Below are 18,318 nucleotides of genomic sequence, written 5' to 3'. Positions count from 1 at the left end.
CAAGGAACAGAGCTGGGCACAGTTCCCCTGCCCCTGGCCTCAGTGCCCAGGGCCCCACCCCCTGTGCCCTCTTATGCCTCCAGTTCTGTACTCCGTAGGAGATTTCGTCCTCACCAACCCATCTGGACACCCCAATGGCTCCATCAGCCTCAGCCTGGAGTGGAAGTGTCGGTATCTGCCCCTGGGGGCCGCCCTGCACCAAGTGGCCTGGGCCAGGGAACACCAGCATGAGAGACCCTTGGAGCAGCTGATTGAGGAGGAAAGGGCTGCACTACACAGCCAGGTACAGAACGACCCAGCAGCCCCGGCTTAACACCTGCCCCCTACAATACCACCCTCCCAGTGAGGGCTGGGAGTCAGGGCTCCTGGCTTCTATCCACTGCTCTTTCTTTGCCTTGCTGGGCGATGCTGCCATTCCTGCACCCCAGTACAAAAAGGAGTAGGTTAGTGGGAATGGGGGAAGCTGCCAGGCTGTGGCGTGACTGTGCTGTTCTGACCCCTGCTCAGGCCCGGCTTGCTCCCAGCACCTTGCCATCGCAGCCTGAGGGCCAGGGGAAGCAGCTCCAGGTCTCAGTGGTCAAGGCTGATGGATGCAGGGGGAAGCGGGATCAGGGAGCCAGCAGTCAGACCCAGCCCAATCCAGTGCCAGCAGCCAGTGGCTACACGCCGGAGGAGGGAGAAGAGGTGGCTCCCGTGAGAGACACTGCTGAGGTGAGACTAGTTAGAGGGGGCCAGGAAGCAGGCAGTGAGGGTGCAGCAACCCAAGGCCCCTTCCCAATGCTCACCCCACACTAGGGGTCGTCAATTATTTTTTCTCAGCGTCCAAATTTCTTGGGCAAGGTACAGTCAAGGTCCAGACTTCAGAGAAACAGTTTTCACACCACAATAACAATGACAGTAATAAGTACATAAAAAGATGTAATGGTCTGTTCACAAGCATCTGGCAGTCCAGATTTGGCCCACAGGCTGCCTAGTGCCCCACACTGAACCAGCTGTTCCCCTAGCCTGATGTGGTTTGTCTGTGCAGGGGACGCCGGAGGGGAAGGAGGTCCAGGCTGGCCAGGAGGAGCAGGAGGAAACAGGATACTCAGCTAAGGACGCTGAAACCTCTGCCAGGACCCAGCGCTTGGAGCCAAAATCCCTTGCACTGGATGTAGGCTCCGCTCCCGAGGACATGGGTACCAGCTCCTGCCTCCCATGGGGTACACAGCTGTCAGAGCCAACTGACCAGGCTACCCTTGGGTCCTGCTCAGCCCCTCATGCTGTGCCAGAGCTGATGCTACAGGTCACACGCACCCAGCCCCAGGTGGCACAATGTAGAACCACAGACAGGGCATCCGGCCAGCCAGCTGTGGATTGGGGCTCACTGTGGTGAGGGAGGGCGACGCGACCATCCAGCTGTGGATTGGGGCTCACGGTGGTGAGGGAGGGCGACGCGGCCATCCAGCTGTGGATTGGGGCTCACGGTGGTGAGGGAGGGCGACGCGGCCATCCAGCTGCAGAGCAGGGTCCCTGCATGAACAAACTCAGCGGTGGGCATAGGTGCAGCCCCAAAGCAGGCTGCCGCTGCAGCCATGCTCTTCAAGGCCTATGGTACAGGTGGGAGCAGGGGGTGGGCAGGTTCCATTCTAATTCCCCTCCCGGTAACAAATTCTCTGTCCCTGCCAGCCCCCGAGGAGGCCTGTGAGCCAGCGCCGGAGAGCAGCAGCGACACACAGACCACAGACAGTGACGAGATCGTGGTGGGGACCAGCCTGGGGAGCCCTCCAAAGGTGGTAATGCCCCCACCCCTGAGGCAGTGCTGGAGGAGAGGGTGCACAGACCCATGGGGAGGGAGCCCTGCCAGGTACAGGAGTCGGGGAGGAGCATGGGGCAGCTACAGCTTGTTGTGACAGTGCTGAGCCCTACTGGGTTCCGAAGTGGGGGAGATGGGAGCTTGGCTCAGCCAGCCTCCCCCCACCCCGTGCAGAAGAGTTTGGGGCCCTGGTTCCCACCCTCTCAGGCCTTGTGTGACCTGCTCTCACCTCATCTTGTCAGGACATGGAGTGGATTCGCATTGAGATCGTCTCTCTGAGTCTGCACCCTGAGGCCGTGGCCTGTGAACACATCCAGCAGCTGTACGTGGAGTACCACTTCCCAGGGGTGCCCCTGGCTGAGACTGAGACCCCCCTGTCCCTGCGCAAGCCGCAGGGCAGCGAGGAGATCTACTTCCACTTCAGCAAGGGTGAGCTGCTGCGGGGAGGGTCTGGCTCTCGCCCTTCCCACAGCCCTACCCCCCAGAGGCAGGGCAGGCATCTCATGCCTCGTGGGGGGATGGGGATGACACATGGGTGGAGACAGGAAAAGCATCTCTCCCCCGCCCCGGGACAGAGCTCATACCTAGGCCTTTGGGCCCAGCTCTGCAGGGCATCACTCCAGGCCCAGAACAGCGATGCTGTTGTTGGGAAAAGGAGACCATGACTAGTTTAATAGCCCCACTTTCCTCAGCCCCCTCCCTGGGACTCAGCTCCCCCACTGCCAGTGCAAGCTGACAAAGGCCCCACGTCCCCGACTCTTGTTGTGCTGAGCAGTCTGGCCCAGGCCCGCCCCAGGGGGCTCCCTCCCCACAGGGAGAAGGTGGCGCTGGACCACTAGCAGCCTGGGAAGAGGAGCAACACTGGGGAGCTTGGAGATGGGTCGACTGTCACCATCTGGCCCCAGGGGAGAATCAGATTGTTGCCCTGACTCCTCCCCTTGGTCCCCCCCCCAGTCCCCAGCGAGCATCACCCTGACTCCTCCTCTTGGTGCCTTCCCACTCAGCTTCACCCTGACTCCTCCCCTTGGTCCTCCCCCAGTCCCCAGCGAGCATCGCCCTGACTCCTCCCCTTGGTGCCCCCCCCACTGAGCATTGCCATGGCTAACAGCCTTTTGCCCCCACCACAGTGATTCAGCTGGACACTGAGGGGGTGAGCACGCAGCGGGAACTCCTCTTCTCCATGCTGCAGGCAGAGGAGGCAGGGCAGAGCTGGTGAGCGTCCTGGCTGGGGACAGGAATTCCAGTCCCTTGGGATAAAGGTCCCCAGCACATACCCCTGCTGCACCCACCCCCATCCCCTCCCTGTACAGGCTCTTACAGCCTGCTCATCACCTCTTCTGAGCATGTTCCTGTAAGTGCCTGAACACTGTGACCAATATCCGCCCCGTGCTTGTTCTCTCCCGTGGGTGGAGCATGTGCACCCGTGCTGCTGTAGGTTAGAGAAGGCAGATCAAAGGAATGTGCCGGGAGGTCTGTAATGGTCCTTAGCTCTTGGAGGCATTTGTTTCACACAGGCCCAACATGCCCCTCCACAGCTTTACACTTCCTGCAGAAGGCCCCCTTGGCCAGAGGAGTAAAGCTGTCAGGCAGAGCCCTCCTCCCTGAGCTTTTGGCTCTTTTAGATCCCCTGGGCCCAGGCCACTGAGTGCACTAGAGGTGAGGACAGCGCCCTTCAGCTTGGCTTTTCTGTGGGGAGCCGGGGTAGGATGGGCTGGATGCAGGTGCAGGATCCAGACACACTGCCCCCTTATTGCAGGCTGCAGTTCGTAGTGGTGAGCGAGCCCCCGCCTGGGACTGGAGGCGAGTGTGAGGACGTGGGCTTTGCCTATGTAGACCTGCACGAGATCCTGCTGACAGGCAATGATGTGCTGGAGCGTGACCTCGATGGTGAGTGACGGAGCCAGCAGCACCCAAACGAGCGGTCTCCACTGCTGAGCTGCTGCCTCTGTTCCCCTGCACGCCACCTGCATGAAAGGGGGCCAGTGGAGCAGATAAGAGGCCAGGGACCTGGCCACTGAGCTGGGATCTATACCTGGGAGCCAACCTCCCTCCATGTCCTGTCCCTTCCGAGGGCTGGGGGAGGCAAGTCCTACACCAGGCCCAGCCAGAGAATGGCCCTGGAGAAACACTGACCCCTCCCCTCACTTCCGCTCTCTTACCCACTCCCGGCAGTTGTCAGCCCTCAGGACCGCTCTGCCATCGGGAGGCTGAAGGTCTCTGTGGAAGCAGCTGCTGCCCTCTGCGCCATCTACTGGGAGGGGAGACGAAAGGCTGAAGAGGAGGAATGAGGGCTCCATCAGCTCCCACAAGGCGTGCAAGGACTTGGGACCGTAAGGTTCAAATGGGGACCTCTCCCCCACCTCAAAGCTCACTAGTGAAGGATGCCACCCCGCCTGAGCAATCAACATGACTCAGATTGTGAGCTCCTCGGGGCAGTGCCTGTCCCTGCTCTGTCTATACAGAGCCTAGCATAAGGGGTCCTGGGCTCCCAGGTGCTGCCGTAATACAAACAACAATAGGTGACCAGCTTCCCCTCCCCACTGACTGAACAGACTCAGCACCTGGAAAAGGTGAACTTACAAAAACACATTTTATTGTTTCAATTCTCCAAAGTCGAAAATCCAAGAGCTACCGGCTATGAAAAAAAATTAGAGCCCTCCCCTGCCCCATCACCCCCCAGGGGCCTCCCTCACCAGCAAGCAGCAGGGGCAGGTGATGGGGGCCCATGGGAGATGACACGATAAAACCCCCCAAAACAAAAGCATCTCTCCTACCAGAGGCTTGACTTGGCAACTGAGGAAACAAGATAAATACGGGACAGAGCCAGGCGAGTAAAAAACAAGAAGCCGGATCCTCTCAGGGCTAGACCACTCCCCCCATGCACCCCGCTCCTGGCAGGGCTGGGCCACTCCCAACCCCTCCAGTGCTGAGGAAGGCAGCAGCAGGGATGGGATGGACCTGTAGGTGCCAGCCCTGCACAGTCTACCCCCTGCCTTGGTTACCAGCACCCTGAGGATGAAGTCCGAGACACTCAGAGATCCTCTGCGCTGGCTGCGTCTCCCCAGAGCTGTTGGGAAAGAGGGGATGATTCCATCGCCAGAGACTCCCCAGGGGGAGAAAGCAGCAGCCTGCGCCATGGCCATACCTACACCTCACAAGGGAATGTGGGGGTGACTAGGGAGGGATCCCAGGAGGGAGTGAAGGGGGTGGGGCGAGCAATCACTGACACCAGCGTCCTTACTCCGAGAGGCCTCTTCCTCCTCTTCATTGGCAGTGCTCATGTCCATGGTTACAGCCAGGCGGGGCCTGGAATTCTCACAGCTGATTGGTCCGTACAAATGGCCAGAAAAACTCAAGAAACAAAAACAGGGAAAATTGAAAACAGGAAAAGACAAAAGTTTGTGGGTGGGGCATGGTGCCCCCCCCACCCTGGGATTGGCTGTTGAGCAGGGTCTGGTGCCCCAGGCTTCGCTGCTGGGGAGGGTCAGTTCACTGCCTACTTCCTCTTCTTCTTGGGGGGCCCCGAGCTGCGGCCTGGGCTGCGGCTGTGGGAACTGCGGCGGCTGGAACTGTGGGCTGGGCCCTTCCTCTTCCTGCTGAGGCTGCGGCTTTGCTCCTCCTCTTCCTCGTACCGGCTCTCCCGGTCCGCTAGGGGAGTAGGATGGGGGTCAGGGCATGGCTGTGTAACCCACCCAACTGCTGGAGCGGGTGAGAGGCTGGGTACCTATCCCCCCCAACACCCTCCACTACCAGCTCTCCTGTCCTACTGCAAGGCAACAGGAGGTGCAGGGCTCTGTCCCCTCCCCCATAACCATTAGGGGTCAGAGTGAACAGGGTGTCACAAGGAAACCCAGATCCCATGGCCCCTGTGTGCATTTGGGAAATGTCCCAAGGGCTGGCACTCACCTTTCCTGGCCTCCTCTTCCAGCTCGTCCCAGTCCTTCCCACTCTCCTCCTCGCTGCCCATGGATTCCTTGGAGTAATCTGCAAATGGAGACAGGAGCTCAGAGGATGGCCCTGTGCGCAGCGCCACCCCACAGCTTAACCCTCTGTCCAATGGAAGGAACCATCCCCCTGCACTGGAACAAGGGGCCTAATCCCACCTCACCCCACCCCTCAGAATGGGAGCACAGGTGGGAGGGGGAAATGAGGTAGGACAGAGCAGGCAGTGTGTGGAGGATAAGGGAGGGCTCCCAGGAGAAGGGGGTAGGGGTGACTCCTGCTGCCCAGCAGTGTGTACTCTGCCAGGTGACCCCTCAGGGTTAGACCCCCAGCGCAGAGGCTTGGTGCCAAGAACCCTTCCACCCCCAGCCTAAGCTGCAGGGGCCTCCTCACCTGATTCCTCAGCCTCAGAGGAGTAATCTTCATCACTGTCCTCTTCCTCCTCCTCATACTCATCCTCCGAGGGGTTAAATGTCTCATCCTCAATCTCCGACTCTGACTCCCCAACCTCGGCATCACTGCCCTGGGGAGAGATCGCAGCCAGGAATCAGGACTCCTGGGTTCTATCCCCAGTTGTCACTGATTCACTGGGTGATCTTCAGTGATTCCCATAGGTCATGGGGGGCAGAAAGAAGTGGGAGTGAGATCAGATTAATTAATGTTCATTGGGCTCAGATACCAGGGTGTCCAGAGGAAATCTAAGTAATCCCCCCAACCACCATCCCTTTGCAGGGGCCCTTCCCCCTTGGGAGACAGAGCTCCCCCCCCTCCAGGGGAGTCAGAGTCCAAAATCCAGTCCCCCCATACCTCTCCTTCGGGCTCCAGGAATGACCAACCCCCCTGCTCGAAGAAGCCCTCAGGGTCATCCACAATCGTCTTCATGATTTTGGTCCAGTTGAGGGACTGCACCCCCTCCGTGTACTTCAGATCACAAGAGCTAGGGAGAAAGGAGAGATCAGTATTGGGTCCCAGTGGATGAGGGTACTGGGACTGGGGGGGAATTGTATCAGGAGGCTCCAGAGTGGATAAAAATTGATGATTTAAAATAAAGTCACATTTTTTATCTAAATAAGATTTACTTTATGTAAAACTAAACAGGTTTACTTTTTAAAAAAAATAAAGCTATTTAAAATTATGACAACCTATGTTAAGGCCTAAACTTACTATAATCTATTTACATTAAATTTAATATTATTTTTATCAGTAAATGTTTGCTACCAACTTCTAAGGAAAGTTAAACCACTGAACTGGTGGAAGTAGCTGGCCAAGCATTTGGAACCAGAGTTTGTTGAAGGCCTAACAAGCTTTTAATAGCAATAGCCTCCTCTGCAAGTGCAGAGAGAATAATGTCTTCATTTCCGTGCGTTCCAAGTTCAGTTCAATGACTAGTTTTCAAAATTGAAAAACCTATTGGGAATTAGAAAAGCTTCCTTTGCTTAATTGGTTGGAAAATGCAAAACATGTTTAGATAAACTTTGATATACTTTTTTGGCATGTATCCAGCACATTAAGACAGTTTATTTAACGAATAAAAAAGCATTTTACAATGGTTTTGTGCATTTTTGAATTGGATTTGAATTTCAATCCAAACAGAGCTTGGCACAAACCAGAAGTAAAAAATCATCATCAAGATATGGATCATTCACCCTTTTCTAACAGAATAAAAAATGTAAAATTAAGAATCTGAATGAACTGTAAACTGCTATCATTGCTTAAATAACTGTGTATAGATATAGATAGCATGTCCTCCAGGATAGCAAAAAGAACTAAATGTAGCATAAAGGCTGTATTCAGTTGCAGATCAACTTGTTTTAATTGTTACCAGCCAATGAGAATCAACCTTTCTTTAGGGGAACCCCCCCCCCGAAAAAGTACGAATGCAAAACACGATTAAAATTGATTTAAATCATGATTAAAAACTGGTGATTTAAAGTCCCTTGATTTAAATCATTCCACTCGGGGGGGATCAGAGTCTTGGTGTGTGTGGGGTAGGCACCAGGAGCGGTGTCTGGGGGGGGGACGGGGACGGACGACACAATCCTTGGTGGGGATCCCCCACTTGATGGCGTTGGTGGGTACAGTGAGGAGGCTGGGAGCTGGGGGATCGGGATCCTGGTGAAGTAGGTCTCAGTGGAGGGGTCAGGGGGCATCATTCCTCAGTGGAGACCCCCCAGTTGATGGAATTGGTGGGTATGGTGTGGATCAGGATCCTGATGAGGTAGGTATCAGGGAAGAGGATTGGGGGGGGGGGGGTGTCACTCACTTGAGCCACTCCTTGATGGGGTCGAGGGAGGCCACGGGGATGGCATTGATCATGGTCACTTTCTTGCTGTAGTCCTTGTAGACAATGACCATGTCAAAGTTCTTCAGGTGGAACTGGACTCGCTCAAAGTGAATGAGCTCCACCTCGTCCAATGTCACCACGAATGGAGGCTGCAGGGGAGGGGTGGGGTCAGGCCCAGGATGGAGACACCTCCTCACCAACCCTGGGACAGAGACCCCCTGCCAATGGGGCCAGTAGTCACAGGGGACAGAGCTGCACCCCCAAGTCCCTTCCCACCCTACAGTGCCGGTGCTCGCCCTGAGCTCCGCGCACCCCCATAAGCACCCAGGCAGATCCCTTGGGACACAGGTTTGTGCCAGGCCCTGAGCAGGACAGGGACTGGGGTGGGGGCATGAACAGGTCCCCCACGGACACTCACCCACTCAGTGCAATTCACCAGGGCACTGCTGGTTGGCTGGAGCAGGCAGGTGCTTCTGTAGGGGGCGCCATTGAACCTGCCAGAGAGAGCAAAGCGAGCAAGGTCAGTGAGAGCCACAGACCCAGAGTGGGGGGGAGGGGCCAGACTGAACCCCTGGTGGGCATCTTGTGTCAGACTGTGCCCATGGGGTCCAGGGCCACAAATCCCCAGGTCCCGGAAGGCACCCTCCACGCCCCCAAAGATCCTGGAAGGGCACCCTACAACACCCCGCTCCCCCACAAAGGTCCCAGAAGGGCACCCTCCACACCCCTATCCCCCCCGCAAAGATCCCGGAAGGGCACCCTCCACACCCCTGCTCCCCCCCAAAGGTCCCGGAAGGGCACCTCCATGCCCCTGCTCCCCCCATCCCTAGGGGTGCCAGAAGGGCACCTTGATGCCCTAGTTCACCCCCTTACCCCAGGTCCCGAAAGGGCACCTCGAACTCCAGCTCCTCCTTGGTCAGAGCCTCCACCTTCTCGATGAAATTCTTAAAGGCCGTTTTCAGCTTGTGCCTCATTTCGCGCTCCATCTGCATGGGACACAGAGACATCAGCCAGGCTCTCAGGGAGATTCCCTCCCTTCTGAGCCCCCCCACCTACCCTCATGCTCCATCTGCATGGGGCACAGGGACAACAGCCTGTCTCCTAGGGACAGGAGCCCCCTAGTGTAACCCCTCACTCTCCATCTGCAGGGTCAGCACAGCTTCCTAAGGACAGAGACCCCTCAGCCCAGTCCCCTCTCATCTCGCACTCAATCTGCAGGGGCAGCAAGATCAGCCTGGAGGCTGCCCCTCCATTGCAGCCTACCCCTGCCCCACATCTCACCTGCTCAGCGTAGAGGTCGTCGCGGTCATGCATGTGCTGGTGCTTGCCCAGGTCTGTGGTGATCTCGCCCACCTCGGTGTAGAACTGCACATCCGTGTGCCGCTTCTTCCCAAACATGATAGCATTCTGGAGGAGTGGAGGGGGGGCATGAAGGCTCCATTGTGTCTCTCACACCCCACACCAGCCCCCGGGTCAAACCCTGCAAGAGACCTCCCCAGCCCTGCACAGAACAGGGCAAGATCAGGCCCGGAGATGGTTCCTGGGGGCACAGGGGCCCTACCTTGAGGTGGAAGTGCAGCACGATGATCATCTCCCCGTCACAGGGCTGGAACAGCGCGTGTTTGATGTTGTTGTACAGAATGTCGACCTTGTCTCCCCGCACAGAGGTGAAGCGGAAACCTGCCCAAGAGACAGACAGTGAAAGGGGACCCTTGGGCTGGAGCGCAACTAGGAGGAGGCTGTCCCTGGACTGGGGCTGGGAGCCGAGCGGGCTGGGGGAAGGGGCCCTTACCATTGACGTGGGCCTCCAGTGAGCCTTGCATCCTCTTCTGGGCGATGTTGGGCCGGATGTACAGGTCCTTTAGCTTGGGGTTGCTCCGGTTCAGGTTAATGATGAGCGAGTCTTGCTTGACAATGCCCTAGAGAGAGACGATGAGAGCCAGGGAGTGAGATCCCGCGGAGCACAGAGCCCCCCGTGTCTGTTAGCGTCTCTGCCTGAGACCAGGATACGGGGTCAACTTTTCCCAGGCTCCCAGGGGCTCTCCGCTCCTGGCTCACCTCCTTCTCCTTCTCCTCTGCCTCCCGGGTCTTGTAGCGTTTCTGCACCTCCTTGATGATGCGGAAGGCGTTCTGCAGGTTGAGGGCTGGCACAGTCTGCTCACCCGGCGTTTTCATGTTGGAGGCACGATACGTGCTGGGGGAGGTGCGGTAAGTGGTTACTGGCCATAACAGCACTGCATGTATGCAGCCCCTGCCCCACACAGCCCATGGGGCACTTGGGTGCCCAGCCCCCACAGGAAGTTGGTGCCTAGTCTCCCCGCTGCCCCATACAGCAGGCTGTCAAGCTCCCCCGTGTACAGAGGCCAAGAGCCCAGGTCACACAGCCAGACTATGCCAGAGCCAGGAGTCCTGAGTCCCTGCCCAGCCTGGGGCGCGAGGGGGCTGTAGGGGAGCGGTTGGGGAAGGTCATCCAAGCAGTGGGCAGAGGATGGGGGGCGGCGGAAGGGGGCACTCACATTTCCTTGACGAAGGTGGCCTCGGGGTTGGGGAAGATGTTGCCCTCGTTGCGCCCCAGGGCACTGCCTGGGCAGTAGAAGTTGATCCGCAAGTAGGTGTAGTCACCCTCCACTGACATGCTGATGTTCTGCACCACAGGGAGGTCGGGGGGTCAGTCAGACTGTGCGCCCTGAATGCGGCTGGGGACTTCTCTGTACCCCGGCTCCCACCTGTAAACACCCTTCCCCTCACCCCCCAGCTCCATTCCCCAGGGTTCCCGCCGGCAACCGCCCCCCAGCTCCACTCCCCAGAGCTCCTGCCTGTAACCCCCCCCACTCCCCAGGGCTCCTGCCTGCATGGCCCCTAGAGGCAGGGCCTCTGTGGGAAACGGCCCCCACTTTCCTTCGAGCTGAAGAACCAACACAACCCTCAACCCAACAGGTTCCCTAACCCCCTCCCTGTCCTATTTGCTGAGGAGTCACCTTCCCGGGCTGACAGTGGCCACGTAGAAGCATGCAGGCTCCCCATACCTTGATGGTGGCGATGTGGAAGGGCGTGGCGATGCCAAAGACTGGCATGATGACAGTCTCGTATTTCTTGTCAATGTAGATCTTCATCTCCCGGATGTGCGGCTCCTTGGGCATCAACGATGGGTTCTTGTAGGAGATGTTCGATTTGCGGGCCCTGGGTGGGGTGGGGGAAGATGAAACAGCACAGCCCCCCGGAGCCTCCAGATATCCAGCAGGCAGGCACAGCCTCCCTCCAAAACACAGCACAGTCCCCAGGCCCTCAGATATCCAGCAGGCACGCATAGCGTTCTCCAAAACACAGCACAGTCCCCGGGCCCCTAGATATCCAGCAGGCACACACAGCCTCCCTCCGAAACATGGCACAGCCTCTAGGGCCCCCAAATATCCAGCAAGCATGCACAGCTTCCCTCCGAAAAACGGCACAGCGCTCCTCCTCCGGCACCACACTTCCAAGGAACCCCAGATCACCCACAGATACAGCTCCCACCCAGGCCCTCCATACATACATACACACAGAGTGACACGTAGCAACCCTGAGGCCTGCTCCACTTCTGGATCCACTCCCCCATAACTCACTTCTGGATCTGCTCACCCCACTCCCAGGCTCTCCTCCCACTCACTTCTAGAGTCACTCCCCTCCCTGCCCCCCCACCTCCCCACTCACTCCTAGATCCGCTCTCACCCCCAAGTTCCCCTTCCACTCACTTCTGGATCTGCTGCTCGCCCTTCTGCTCCGTCAGCCGCCGCTTGGCCTCCTCGTTGAGCTGCATGGCCAGCTCCTTCTGGTGGGCTCGACGCTTCTCCTCCGCCGTCAGCTCATTCTGGGGGTAGCAGGAATGCGAGTGAGGCCCAGACCCAGACCCCAGCTCAGCCACCACCCTGCCCCTGAGCCAGCCCCGCAGCCACAGGGACCACTCAGCCCCAGTCCCACAGGAGCATGGCCCCCAGCCCCTCCCTTGTGGGGAAATTAGCTCCCCCAGCCCCTTCTGAGCTGCAGGGACCCCTGCCAGGTATCCCACACAGGCTCTGGAGCCCAACCAGCCCTGGCCAGCTCCCCATGGCAGGAGAAACCGCACCCGCGTCCGCTCCGTCAGCAGTGCTGCTGCTCGGGAGCTGCGCCCCAGCAGGTCTTCAGCCTCGTCTTTCTCCTCCTCTTCTTCCTCCTCATCTTCATTCTGTGGGAGATGGACAGAATGGTCAGAGCTAGTCCCCCCACCCTTTACACCTCTGCCCCCAAGTTTCCTTGCACCCTTCATCCTCCACCACACTGGAAGGGATGTGCTAGGATTTACGCTGGGGTCGTTCGCTGGCTTGCATTCTGCAGAACGTCAGACCAGAGGGTCGTAATGGTCCCTTCTGCCTTGGGAACCTACAAATCTATGAAATGTTGCCACTTTGCCCCACAACGTCTCCCCAGGCCCACCCCCACCCAGCACCTTGAGGACCTTCTGTCATCCCCTCCTCCACGCAGAACTCCCTGCCCCCGAAGCATGGGAGCCCCAGCATGCCCTGCTCTGATATCGAGTCTGCCTTCCCCCCACCTCTCCCGCACCCCAAGCCTCACCTTGAGGAAGATGCCAACGTTTTTGACCTTTTTCTTAACAGAGGTGAGAATGGTGGCCGGGCCGTCCTTGGAGAGCAAAGAGAGAGTCGGGGGGGAGCAGATGGCAGCCCATAACGCACATGGGGCAGAGAAGCATAAAATACTCACCCTGTACGCCCCCCATCCACCAGCATGGTGCCCCCCAAATAACCCTGCGTGCCTCCCCACCCCCACGGTGCCCCCCAAATAACCCTCCGCCTCACCCCAACAGCACAGTGCCCCCCAAATAACCCTCCAGCCCCATCCCCACCAGCACAGTGCCCCCCAAATAACCCTCTGGCCCCTCCTCACACCTCATCCACCAGCACGGTGCTCCCCAAATAACCTTGCAGCCCAACCCCCAACACCCACCTCATCCACCAGCACGGTGTCCCCAACGAACAGTGCGTATGTTCGCTCCTCTGGTTTCTTCCCTTCCTTGTTAGTCAGGTCAGAGAAGCCCACGTTGATGCTGAATACCATCCCTGCCAGCCAGATGAGAAAGGAGGTGACACGGCTCAGGGAGGTCCAGGCTGGGGTGGCAGGGCCCGGGGGACATGCAGGGAGGTCAGCAGTTGCCAACCAGTCCACATGCACAGGCAGCAGCTGCACACGGAGCTAGACACGAGCAGGATACCCCTCCCTGCATATGCTTTAGGGGAGGCTCCCGCCTGCAGGAAAAGAGATTTCGAGCCTCAAGGGCTGCATAGGGGGTGGTGTAGGGACTGGGTACCTGACTGTGAGGACAATGGGGGTCTCTCCCCATAACTAAGCTGGCTCTGAGGGCATGGGGATGCGATGGCATCAGGAAGAAGGGATCTCTCTGTGTGTGTGTGTGTGTGTGTGTGTGTTGGGGGGGTGGGGGTGGGTGGGGTGTCTCTCACCTTTCTTGAGCCGGTGCTGGTTCTTGCTGTTGATGACGAGGGAGCCCTCTCTGAACTCGATGCCCATGGCAAATCTGTGAAGAGTCCAGGGGGCAGTCACATTACCCGTAGCCACCCTCTGGCCCTGGCAATGCTCCCTGCCTCATAGACCCGGCGCCAGTCCCTGCCCTACACCAGGCTGGGCAGGTATTGCAGGCACCACTCCAACAGGAGCCTGGCGCCTCGCCCCTGAGCCAGGCTGAGCTGTGCAGGCCCTGGGCACATGGGGGCTGGGCTGCAGCTGGAACCCGGAGCAGGGTTCTCTTCCCCTAGGTTCTGGATGCTCATGCTCAGCAGACTCAGGGCGGGCGATGCAGGGTGTGTGGTGCATATGGGTTTGTGTAGTGGGTGTTGGGGGGCGGTTTCTTACCCCAGGTTCTTGGTGATCTTGTTCAGCAGCTCCGGTTTCTGCTTCTTCACCACATCCATGACGGCAGCGTAGACCTCGCACAGCTTCACGCCTGGGGGAGTCTCAGCGTGAGCACCAGGTGGCGCGATGTCCTCCCCTTCCCTCCCACCTGGACCAGGGCAGCATCACGTCCCAGTCCCACACCCCGGGGGGGCGGGCAGTGCGACATCCTCCACCGGCCCTCCTCCCATCAGGGCAGCAGAACCCCTCCCCACTTCCCCAGCACCACCCCTACTCACCATGCCGCAGCTCCTTGAGCAGCTCCTCCTGCAACTGCAGCAGAAAGGTGTAGTTGTCCTGCACCTCCTGGGGCGGGTCCACCATGAGCGTGCGCACCAGGTTGGAGCAATAGGATTTGTAGCGGATGCCCATGGCGCAGGTGATGGCCCCAAAGTGCATGTGGTTCTTGTCGCTAGTGGATGGACAAAGAGAGGTGGATTTCAGGGAGGCGCTAGTCATGGGCTGGGCGTGGGGTGTCTGGGGGCTGAGCCAGGAGTCCCTGGATCTTGGAAAGGCAGGACCAGACAGACCGACCCAACCCAGCCAGCAGCACCAGCTCCCTGACACCTCTCTGGAGACAAGTCTCCAGCATTGGGCGGTTCTGGGGGAAGCGAGGCCTGACCCTGGCCCTCATCTGCCTGCTCAGCAGAGGTAGGGGTGGGGCGGCTGGGTGGGAGGGCTAGGAGCCCTGTGGGCACTGACCTGACGACACTGAACTTGAGGTTGTAGTTGCCGCCGCTCTGGATGATGGGGGGATAGCACATCTCCACTGTGGAGGGGTCAGCCCCTGACAGGTACTTTTTCTCCTCGATGGCCTTCTCCACCGACTCTGCCAGCTTGCTATGCCGCACTTTCTGTGGGGCACATGGAGACTTCGAGTGGGAACAGCCAGATGGACCACAGGATTTGCCAGCATCCCAGGCCCAAGTCACCTCCCAGCCGCAGCTCACCCCCTACCAGCCCCCCTGCCGCCACCTCCAAGCCGCGGCTCACCCCCTACCAGCCCCCACATCCCATCCACAGCTCACCCCACCACACCCCGAGGCCTCCCTATCCTCTCACCTCGTCAGCGTCGACAATCTCCATGACCCGCTCCTTGAAGAATTTGTTAAAGACCTCAGAGGTGATGGCGGCCGCTTTGCGCATCAGGTTCAGTTCCCCATCCTCCTTCACTGCGATAGTGTAGGCCACAACCGCGCTGATATCTACCTGCTCCAGGGACAGGGAGAGGGTGAGGGGAGCAGGTAGAGCTCCTCACATCCCTGCCTTGGCATAAGGCCACAACCCCACTGATATCTGCCTGCAAAGCCAGAGACGGGGGAAGGGAGGGCAACAGGAGGAGCTCCCCTCCACCCATCCTGCTACCCAGCTCACCTTCTCGAAGCCCTCCTTGCTGAGGCAATCATTCCAGTTCTTCATGAACTCCCCGGGGAACTTGTCCTTGCTGAAGACCCCGATGCGCTTCCCGTTCTTGCTGCCCTTCAGTGCCTCGATCATCTTCTCAAAGTTCCCCTTGTTGCTCTCGTTCTGCAGAGGGCAGGGGTAGGGTTAGTCCCCCGAAACGGGGGAGTGGCATTAGGGAGGAGGCAGGTTGCACCACCAGAGTCCCTGTTGGTTACCCCCAGCCCTTCACCCTGCCAACATTCCTTAACTGCCCTATAAACAGCAACCTCAACCTCCTCCCAGCCCAATGTGCACAACCTTCCACCACCCCTGACTCCCACGGGCTCAACGTTCCTGCAACTCTCAACGGGTGCAGCACAACACCCTCAACGTTCCCCCAGCCTGGAGTGTAAATCTTCATTCCACAACTCTCCATCCCTCAGCACGCACCACCCCATCCTGGTATGGACACCCCGCTGTGCAGTGCCCCACAACTGCCAGGCGGCACCCAACACACTCACCTTCTCCCGCACGAGCAGCGTGATGGCCGGCACGCCATTGGCGTTCTCGCTGCCCTTGCTGTTGGCGATCTGCTTCAGGAACTCCACCTTCTTCTTGCTGGCCATGAACAGGATCTTGTCCACGCAGAAAACCATGATGGTGTCGGTGAGCTCGTAGCCAAAGAGCCACGTCTGCAGGAAGGGGAACCATGAGGAAAAGGAATCACTCCTTCCCATGGCTCCCCATCAGAGACTTCCCCCACCCCCCGCGAGTGCTACCCCAACCTCCCCTCTGCTCAGTGCTTTCCTCATTCCCAGCTCCAGCGGCATCCTCCACGGATTTTCCTCCTACTGACCTGCAGTGCAGTGGACTTGGCATAGACAATCTCCTCGTCCACCCCCACCGAGACCACGATGGCGTCGACATTGGCATAGTCATCCTCTCCCTTCTGCAAGGGAAGCAAAGGGAAGCAAGGGCTTGGGTCTCTCCTCCACTAGCTGCCCCAAACCATGTCATGCTAATCAGAAAGGCTCATTTGACCTCTCTGCATGCCTCTCTGGGCTCTCAATGACCTGTAGCCTCAGAGGAGCTGCCCAGGGCTTCGAAGGGTAGGGAGCAATCCTAATGTTGTGATATGAACCCGGAGGATTCTCAGACAGGACAGAGCAGAAACCGAAGGGGAAGGTCAGAGACCGGCAATGAGGAAGGAAGAGCGTTTAGCAGAGATGAATGAGAAAGGAGACAACAGCTAACTACAAAATTGGACAGCGAAGACTGTTTAGCCTAAGGGAGTTAGGTACCCAACCTGCAATTCAATGACTGCTGGGCACCTAACTCCCTTTGAAAATCCTAGCCTCTCACTTGGGCAGAGATGGCCTAAGCTACCAGAGGGATTTGGACACCCTAGTCCCATCAAAGTGAACAGAAGTGGGCACCCAAATCCCCTAGGCAGGTTAGAAAAGCTGAAACATGGCACATTTCTCGGCTCCGGATAGCAGAGAAAAGCCTGGGAACGCGACTTACATGCTACCCAAAGACTTAGAAACCAAACAGCAAAAAACAAAAACAAGACATCAAAGTTCATTTAAGAAAAAACATCACCACTTTAGGCCCATCTCATGATTTTGGAACATTTGGGGCTGGCAAAGGAGCCCAAAGGATCAGATCACCATTAACAGCCCCTAGGCCCCCCCCAAGCAAGCTGGGAGCTTCTAGCAGTCCAAAGTATTTATCCAGACCCCATTCCTGTAGAACCCCAATGTGTCGCAATCAAAGGTATTTATGCCCATGCACCCCTGCGGAGTAGGGCATTGTACTGATGGGAAACTGAAGCACGGGGAGGCTAAGGGACAGGCCCAAACTCTCACAGAGAGTCTGTGGCAAAGCAGGAAGTTGAACCCAGGTCCTCAGAGTCCCAAGCCCCTTGTCCTGTGCACCCTTTGATCTTAACACAGCTCTGGTGGCTGCATCCACCTTCAGCTCTGTACTTAGATCACAAATGACTTAGGGAGGCCTCTTCTGTGCAGCCCCGAGCACGACGGCGCTCCAGTTCCGCACTGGAGGCTGCTACGCGGGCAATAAACGGCGGGCGGGGGGCAGGCGGGGGGCACAGCAGAGCTCAGAGCGGGACACTGCACCGCTAGCAGCCAGCGGGACCCCTCGCCACTAGATCCCCTCACGGGTGGGGGGCTCACGGCAACACGGCACCTCTCCAGGGCGCCTAGGAGCCCCACGCTGGGTGGGGGGAGAGAACCCCGGCACCCCACGACGGCGCCCTGGGGCGACCCCGAGCAGCGACCCCGCCCCCGGGCCCGCTGCCCTGCTCCCAGGCTGGAAACAGCAGAGCAGAGTTAGGGGACAACCTGGGGCTGAGGGAGAAGCTGGGGTCGCGCGGACGTGGGGCGGGCCAGGGGCCCCCCTTCCGAAGGGGGGGCCAGTCCCCGCACCCGCGGCGGGAGGGGCTCCGGGGCCGCGCCCGGCCCCTCTGGGGGCTCGGCCTTGGCCGGGGGCAGGGAAAGGGGGCCCCAGCGACGGCTGGCGGGGGCGCAGGCGGGAGGAGAGCCCTGGCCGGGGCTGGGCAGCCCCGGGGGTCTCCCCACGGCGGGGTCCCGCGGGAGGGGGCCCGGGCCGCACCTGCCAGTTGCCATAGAGACGCTTGACGCGGCGGTAATAGGCCTCGCGGTCCAGGCTCAGCGCCATGGAGACTCCGACTCGACCCGTCCCCGCGCGCCAGGCCCCGCCGCGGCCCCTCGCCCGCCGGAAGCACCTCCCACCGCCCCGCCTCCCGCGACCCGCTTCCGCTTCCGGGCCGCCGCCTCGCGCCCGCGGGGCTTCCCCGCCTTTTTCGCGGCTTTTTTTCCGCTCCTGCCACCGCGCGGCCCCGAGACGCCCCGCCCCGCCCGCGCGCGAACGGCCTCCAACAGCGGGGCGCTCACCGGGCACGTGACCCTGCCACGCGCGGGGATCCTGGACA

General features: G+C 59.1%; 2 protein-coding genes across 4 annotated transcripts in view; one reads left to right on the top strand and one right to left on the bottom strand.

Annotated features, from left to right (window-relative positions):
* The window catches only part of RPGRIP1 (RPGR interacting protein 1), a 16,441-nt gene extending 11,848 nt beyond the window's left edge, over positions 1 to 4,593 (top strand). Inside the window, 8 exon segments of the mRNA XM_074969457.1 lie at positions 99 to 283; positions 508 to 711; positions 1,028 to 1,178; positions 1,669 to 1,772; positions 2,038 to 2,224; positions 2,923 to 3,007; positions 3,552 to 3,682; positions 3,968 to 4,593. Coding sequence (XP_074825558.1) covers positions 99 to 283; positions 508 to 711; positions 1,028 to 1,178; positions 1,669 to 1,772; positions 2,038 to 2,224; positions 2,923 to 3,007; positions 3,552 to 3,682; positions 3,968 to 4,083 — 1,163 coding nt within the window. The 3' untranslated portion in view covers positions 4,084 to 4,593.
* SUPT16H (SPT16 homolog, facilitates chromatin remodeling subunit) lies at positions 4,481 to 18,318 on the bottom strand. Of its 3 annotated transcripts, none has more exons than XM_074969358.1 (26): positions 18,281 to 18,318; positions 16,201 to 16,293; positions 15,866 to 16,036; positions 15,336 to 15,488; positions 15,024 to 15,170; positions 14,664 to 14,815; positions 14,201 to 14,373; positions 13,923 to 14,013; positions 13,514 to 13,587; positions 13,002 to 13,114; positions 12,612 to 12,677; positions 12,124 to 12,222; positions 11,753 to 11,868; positions 11,048 to 11,201; positions 10,538 to 10,665; positions 10,080 to 10,215; positions 9,814 to 9,940; positions 9,583 to 9,701; positions 9,303 to 9,428; positions 8,895 to 9,007; positions 8,440 to 8,515; positions 8,001 to 8,170; positions 6,545 to 6,674; positions 6,131 to 6,260; positions 5,702 to 5,779; positions 4,481 to 5,443 (listed from the first exon to the last, which is right to left on the bottom strand). In XM_074969358.1, exons 3-26 carry the CDS (start codon positions 15,998 to 16,000, stop codon positions 5,292 to 5,294), a joined length of 2,958 nt encoding a protein of 985 aa, XP_074825459.1. In that variant the 5' UTR covers positions 16,001 to 16,036; positions 16,201 to 16,293; positions 18,281 to 18,318; the 3' UTR covers positions 4,481 to 5,291. The 3 variants fall into 3 exon arrangements, with proteins under 3 accessions (XP_074825459.1, XP_074825458.1, XP_074825457.1); XM_074969356.1 differs by lacking the exon at positions 18,281 to 18,318 and adding an exon at positions 17,979 to 18,117 and having other exon boundaries at positions 4,486 to 5,443; XM_074969357.1 differs by lacking the exons at positions 12,612 to 12,677; positions 18,281 to 18,318 and adding an exon at positions 17,979 to 18,117 and having other exon boundaries at positions 4,483 to 5,443.

This window comes from Natator depressus, chromosome 13, assembly GCF_965152275.1.
Source record: "Natator depressus isolate rNatDep1 chromosome 13, rNatDep2.hap1, whole genome shotgun sequence".
Taxonomy (NCBI): domain Eukaryota; kingdom Metazoa; phylum Chordata; order Testudines; family Cheloniidae; genus Natator; species Natator depressus.
This window is presented reverse-complemented; position numbering and strand designations above follow the sequence as displayed.